At 47.4% G+C, this 7,369-nt stretch overlaps 1 protein-coding gene across 1 annotated transcript in view; it reads right to left on the minus strand.

The window, feature by feature from the left end:
- Nucleotides 1-1,144: 1,144 nt before the first annotated feature.
- The window catches only part of LOC122553150 (protein-tyrosine kinase 2-beta-like), a 40,800-nt gene continuing 34,575 nt past the window's right edge, over nucleotides 1,145-7,369 (minus strand). Inside the window, exon 9 of the mRNA XM_043696739.1 lies at nucleotides 1,145-1,200. Within this exon, the coding sequence (XP_043552674.1) occupies nucleotides 1,145-1,200 (56 nt within the window). The remainder of the gene's footprint in view (nucleotides 1,201-7,369) is intronic.

The following is a 7,369-nucleotide window of genomic DNA, read 5'->3' on the forward strand; positions in this document are numbered from 1 at the left end:
GGGAGGGGTGCAGTGGGGTGGGGGTTGTGGGATCTGAAAGCATGTTGATGAGAAATGACCTCAACAATAAGGAGATGATGAAGTTGTGGAAGCCTTTAGGCCCAGAACAGCAGTGACATTGGCCTTACATTTTAAACAAGGGGGCCTGAAAGAGTCTCACAGGAGCACAGTGTGTAAAATGTTGATGCTGGAGCCAAGAGGGAGGCATCAGGACCCATGGCTGATGTTAGTTAAAGGGGAGGGTATTAATAAGGGAGTGGGGAGTTGGAGATATGGATGATAGGCCCGGGTCTAGGGCTCAGCTTGCTGTAGGCAGCATGCGGAAACAGGTGAGGGAACAAACTCTTTGCAGCTTCTCAGGCAGCAATGAGGGTCACCATCAACAGTCCGTAAACTGGCTGTTTGCACAGGCTTTAGAGAGGGAAACAATGCTGCTGATTCCAAATGGAACAGATTGAGGTCTGCCCCCCAGCCATCTCCCCAATTATGGGTATTTCTCAGACCCTCCCCGATTCTCTGACAACCTGAAGCCTGCCTGACAGTCAAACAAAGAAGCTGGAAATCTGAAACAGAAACAGGAAGTGCTGGAAAAACTCAGCAGATCTGGTAGCATCTGTGGAGAGAGAAGCTCAGTTAATAGTTTGAGTCGTTTGACCCTCCTTCAGAATTGATAGCAGCCAGGAAACAGTGGTATTTATGCTGATTAGGGGGAGGGAAGGGGGGGGGAGGGGGGGGGTTGAGTGGGGGGAACAGAATAAGAGAACATATCTAAACACTCTCATGATCACGCAACAGTTTATATCCAGCCACAAGAGTTAGCCTTCACCCACCCCAAAGGCTCTCCTTATCCCAGCACCCTGACCCACAGGGAGAGCCACACCTGTGTCATCTTTCAGATTATAACACACCAGTCGTTTACTGGCTCTCTGTGTTGGGTTAACTAAATGGATCAAGATTTTGGGCATGAGTTAAGTGTGAGCTAAATTATTATCGAGTGTAACATATTGTTCCTTACAAATTTTACATCTGCAAGCACTTCCTGTCTGTCCAGCGGATTTGTCATTGTCACACATTGCCCACCCAAGAGTAAATCCACCTTTGTTTTGGGTTTTAACAAAATCACTTTCATCGCTGCGCAGTCTCATCACACAGATCCTTCAAAACCCAGGACCTGAACAATCTCATCACTGCAATACAGAACTGAACAAAAATTAAACATTCATTAAATACAAACTGCTCAACTATACCTTTCCTGCAGAGACCTGGCTAATGGGGGTGGTGGCTGGGAGTCTCCCTCAGGAAAGGTGGTAAATAATCAGGGGGCTTAGCACTCCTCGGATGCTGCCTGACCTGCTGTGCTTTTCCAGCACCACTCTAATCTTGACCCACAATCCCCACCCCCTCCAGATACTGCTGTCTTTCTGCTCTGGGGAAGATTCAATGGCTTAGTTTATATAACAAATGTATTTTTCTAATCAACCTGATCAGAGATGCTATTACACACCTCCAGAACAGGTGGAACTTGAACCCAGGACTCCTTGGCCCAGGGCAGGGACACTACCCCTGCGCCACAATAAGGCTTGGCCAAGTTTCTTGATCCACCACCAGTTAAAGCCCAAAATTGGCCAATTAACACCCACTTAAGGGTCTCAAACAACCATTCCTTGTTTACCTGCTACCCCAGTGAGTGAGTAAACTTCCCTGACCTTGCAATGGTCCAACCAGGAGGAGTGAGGCTGGTTGGCTCTATTTGCCCCAATCTGGGGGCAATTGGGAGCATGGATGATGGACAGCAGGTTAGCTGCTGGAAGGCGGGAGGAGGGAAAATTTGGTCATTCCTGAAGACAGCCATCAAAACACTTAGTGCAGGGACTACTATCCTCATAGGTACATAGAAACGAGGAGCAGGAGGAGGCCATTCAGCCCTTCAAACCTGCTCTACCATTCAATATGATCATGGCTGATCACCCAGCTCAGTCCCCTGCTTCCTGCTTTGTCCCCATATCCTTTGGTTTCTTTCGTCCCAAGACGTATATTCAACACCTTCTTGTAAACAGTCAGTGTTTTGGCCCCAGCCACTCTCTGGGGCAACGAATTCTACAGGCCCCTGCTCTCTGGGTGAAACATCTCTCTTCATCTCAATAAATCCAACTCTCAGCAGTAATTCCCACAGTTCCAGGGGTGTGAAACTTATTTAATTTATCAGCATTCATTAATACCATTGACTCAGCAGTAATCATCAAATATTTTTCACCAGATCTAAACATTTTCAGTAGTACATGTTTTTCAAGTCATTTCAGAAAGTGGACAAATTTCTTGGCATAAAATAACGTAAACTTCCTTAGATTCCCCACAGTGTGGAAACAGGCCATTCGGCCCAACCCTCTGGATAGCATCCCACCCAGACCCATCCCCTGACCCTTTTCCTATAACTCTATTTCCCAAGGTCAATCCATCCTAACCGGCACATCCCTGAACACTACAGGGTAATTTAGTATGGCCAATCCACCCTAACCTACATATCCCTGAACACTGTGGAGTAATTTAGCATGGCCAATCCACCCTAACCAACATATCCCTGATCACTACAGGGTAATTTAGCATGGCCAATCCACCCTAACCTGCACATCCCTGAACACTACAGGGTCATTTAGCACGTCCATTCCACTCTAACCGACATATCCCTGAACACTATGGGATAATTTTGCATGGCCAATCCACCCTAACCTACATATCCTTGAACACTGTGGGGTAGTTTTGCATGGCCAATCCACCCTAACCAACATATCCCTGAACACTACAGGGTAATTTAGCATGGCCAATCCACCCTAACCTACATATCCCTGAATACTGTGGGGTAATTTAGCATGGCCAATCCACCCTAACCTACACATCCCTGAACACTACAGGGTAATTTAGCATGGCCAATCCACCCTAACCTACACATCCCTGAACACTACAGGGTAATTTTGCATGGCCAATCCACCCTAACCTACACATCCCTGAATACTGTGGGGTAATTTTGCATGGCCAATCCACCCTAACCTACACATCCCTGAACACTGTGGGGTAGTTTAGCATGGCCAATCCACCCTAACCTACACATCCCTGAACACTGTGGGGTAATTTAGCATGGCCAATCCACCCTAACCTACATATCCTGAACACTGTGGGGTGATTTAAGCATGGTCAATCCACCCGAACCTGCACATCCCTGAACACTGTGGGGTAATTTAGCATGGCTAATCCACACTAATGTGCACACCCCTGAACACTACAGGGTCATTTAGCACGGCTAATCCACACTAACCTGCACATCCCTGAACACTACACGGTCATTTAGCATGGCTAATCCACACTAACCTGCACACCCCTGAACACTACAGGGTCATTTAACACGGCTAATCCACACTAACCTGCACACCTCTGAACACTGTGGGGTAATTTAGCACGGCTAATCCACACTAACCTGCACACCCCTGAACACTACAGGGTCATTTAACATGGCTAATCCACACTAACCTGCACATCCCTTAACACTACAGGGTCATTTAGCACGGCTAATCCACACTAACCTGCACATCCCTGAACACTGTGGGGTAATTTAGCACGGCTAATCCACACTAACCTGCACATCCTTAGACTGTGAATTTGAATTATATTTCTGTCTTTTTGAAGGAGCCTCAGCTTATCTGTGTGTGTGTGTGTGAGTGTGTGTGTGTGTGTGTGTGTGTGTGAGTGTGTGTGTGTGTGTGTGTGTGTGTGTGTGAGAGAGGAAAAGAATGGAAGGCTGTTGAAAATTCCTCTGACTGGATTGGTCAGTGTTTATTTTAAAACTTCATAAACGGAAAGGGATAGTTACAGCCGAGAGTCAAGGAGAGCAGGAGCTGGAATGAAGAAGGTGAGAGGGAGAGAGAGAGAGAGAGAGAGGGAGAGGGAGAGGGTAAAGCGAAGAACAGGAAAGAACCCTGTGAATAAACAGTAAATGTTTAGGGAAAGAGATGTGAGAGGGATTCGAGAGGCTGATACAGAAGAACAAGAGAGGGTGAGTAGGACATAAGGCGAGAGAGAAAGTGGGATGGAAGAGAGTGTGGGAGGGAGCTGAGAGGAAAAAGGAGAACGGGATGAGAAAAGAAAGATATTTAATCAGATAAAGAACAAGCCGCAGTGGAGAAAGCCCCAATAGTTCAATAGTACTGCGACTGTCTGAGGGTGAAATCCAACCAGTGTGAATCTGTAACAAAGTGACCAGGTGGTAGGGATCATTGCTTTTGCTCCCTGGTAAACCCTCACTGATGATCTCACAGTGACCCGGACAGATCTGACCGATTATTAATTATCTATGCCAAGCCAGTCTCAAAGGACAAGCTCAGAGACAAACACTGTCCGTGATTTCTCAGAAAGTTATCAATCCACACACCTGTTTAGAGTAGGACTCAGACTGTGATGATTTGAAGTGAATGTTTAATCGTGTTAGGATGGTTAGGAAGTGGATTGGCAAATGTGGGGCTGCTGTGGTTACACAGAACAATGTGATATATTTATTTCTGGATGGTCAGACACTCCCAAACCCTGTTATTACTGTGTTACTGTGGTTACAGGCGCTGCACAGTTCTCATTCTCTAATCATGTATTAACTTTCCCGTTTTACCCAGTGTATCACTATCTATAGAATACATTCAAAATCAGTTTGTATCTGGTGTACCACTGTAATCTATGATCTATTTTTATCTCTGTGAATTTGCGATATTGGAGTGTATATATGTAATGTAGACAGTGTATATACAGTGTATAGATTCTATACCAGTGTTGGAGCATGGAGCTACAGTACAGACACTGTAGAAACAGCTCTGAATGATGTACATGCAGTGTTGGAGTGTGTACATGCAGTACATGTACATGTTGACAGTGCATACACAGTGAGAAGAGAGGCTATGCAGTACACACATAGCTCAGTTGGCTGGATTGTTGGTTTACAGAGCAGTGTGACACCAACAGCGTGGGTTCAATTCTCATCGCTGCGGTTGAGGCTTCCATGAAGGACTCTTCTTCACAATCTCTTCCCTTGCCTGAGATCTGGTGGCCTTCAGGTTAAATCACCACAAGTCCCTTCTCTCCAATGAGAGAGAAGTCCCTTTAGTCTGGTAACACAATGCCTAGAGAACGGAGATAGTGTACAAACCATGCTGGGTGATGTAGGTACCTCAGAACACCTTAAATCAGAGTGAGGATTGGTTATTCAGCCCCTCATACTGGCTCCCTCATTCAGTGGGAACTTGTCCCTCTGTCCTGAAACCCCATACCCTCAGGATAACACAGCCTTGAGGCTCCACTGTTCCTGGGGAAGAGAATCACAAAGATTATTGGAAAATAAATTCCTGCTCATCCCCATCTTTAGGAATTCTATTTGAAATTGCATCCCATTCTGTTTCCTGATGAAGGGCTTTTGCCCGAACCATCGATTCTCCTGCTCCCCGGATGCTGCCTGACCTGCTGTGCTTTTCCAGCACCACTCTCCCAACTCTCAGCTCCAGCATCTGCAGTCCTCACTTTCGCCTCTCCGCATCCACCTTCCCCAGTCCCATCAGGATTTGGTAGGTTTCACTGAGGTTACCTCTCAGTCTTCTCAACTCTGCTGGGTTTGTGCACAGCTGATACAAGCCTGACCCTCATCCCAGAGGGATCCTGGTCAACCTGTCCCGAATTGTGTCCAATGCAAGTCCATCCCTCGTTAAATACAGTGACCAAACCTGTGTGCAGTCCATCAGGAATACTGCCACCCTGACACCAGTACAACTGCAGCAAGATATCCCTCTGTTTACGCACCATTCCCTTTGCAATAACGTGAATATTTAGCTTCCTCAGTACCTGCTCAGGGACACCCAGGTTCCTTTCCACACAGCATTCTGCATTCCCTCTCCAATTAAATCATTTGCTGTTTGTTTGATTCTTCGTGTCAAAGTGGACACCCTCACATTTTCCCGCGTCTTCTAGATCGGACTCGTTCCCTAATGCTCCTGAGCCTCTGAAGATTCTTTCTCCACCTTATCCAACTTTGGTCACTCCTTGACATCCTGTTGCACCCAAATTTGGGAATACCACCATTTTTGTGAATAAATAAATAAATAAACACTCTGGACTCCTCCTTGAATCCTCTCACTGAGTGACCCGGGTTCCCTTCAGGTGGTTGTTGGTCTGAGGAGACTGCAGTGTGCTGCTAATGTAACTGAGCCACTCATACACATGCCTAAAACTGGAGACGTGTTCAAATCCCACCACTGCTGTGGTGGGACACTGTCTTTCATTACCCTGGAAAGGCATCATACCTTGTTAGGCTTCCATGTGACTCCAGGCCCACAGCCTGGTTGACCCTGAGCTGCCCTCTGAAATGGGTGAAAGTGAGGACTGCAGATGCTGGAGTCAAGATTAGAGTGGTGCTGGAAAAGCACAGCAGGTCAGGCAGCATCCGAGGAGCAGGAAAATCGACGTTTCGGGCAGGAGCCCTTCATCAGGAATCCTGACGTTGATTTTCCTGCTCCTCGGATGCTGCCTGATCTGCTGTGCTTTTCCAGCACCACTCTTGCCTCTGAAATGGCCACGTGAGATTCTCAGCTGCACTAAACTGCCTCAGGAAGGGAGCGAAATGCAAATCCCAGCGTGGGAGTGAAACTGTCTGTTTGATCCTCTATTCCTGATGAAGGGCTTTTGCCTGAAACGTCGATTTTCCTGCTCCTCGGATGCTGCCTGACCTGCTGTGCTTTTCCAGCACCACTCTAATCTAGACCCTGCCTGATCCTGCCAGCCCTGCACACTCCTCCTCACTGACAGCTTGGGGCGAGTGCCAACATTGGGAGAGCTGTCTCACAAACAAGTCAAGCAACAGCCTGACACAGTCATACTCACAGAATTATACCTTACAGACAATGTCCCAGACCCCACCATCACCATCCCGGGATATTCCCTGTCCCACTGGCAGGACAGACCTAGCAGAGGGGGTGACACAGTGCGATCTAGTTGGGATGGAGTTGCTCTGGGAGTCCTCAATGTTGACTCCATACCCCGTGAAGTCTCTTGGCTTCAGGTTAAACATGGGTAAGGAAACCTGGGGAGAATAATTAACAGCTCGGCTCAGGAATTTCAGTGACATGTTTCTGAAGAAACAAGGTGCAGTGATTGAAAGGCGAGGGGATAACACAGTGAACAGTCAACACTGAGCTGGCTCAGCAACACCCACTACCCAGAACAGAACAGACAGGACAGACAGCCCTCTGCACTGGGCCCAGCACCACCAACGTGACCAGTCTGACCCCCACACCCACACCCTCACCCTCACCCTCACACCCTCACCCTCCAACCCTCACACCCTCAC

Source organism: Chiloscyllium plagiosum, chromosome 9 (assembly GCF_004010195.1).
Source record: "Chiloscyllium plagiosum isolate BGI_BamShark_2017 chromosome 9, ASM401019v2, whole genome shotgun sequence".
Taxonomy (NCBI): Eukaryota; Metazoa; Chordata; class Chondrichthyes; order Orectolobiformes; family Hemiscylliidae; genus Chiloscyllium; species Chiloscyllium plagiosum.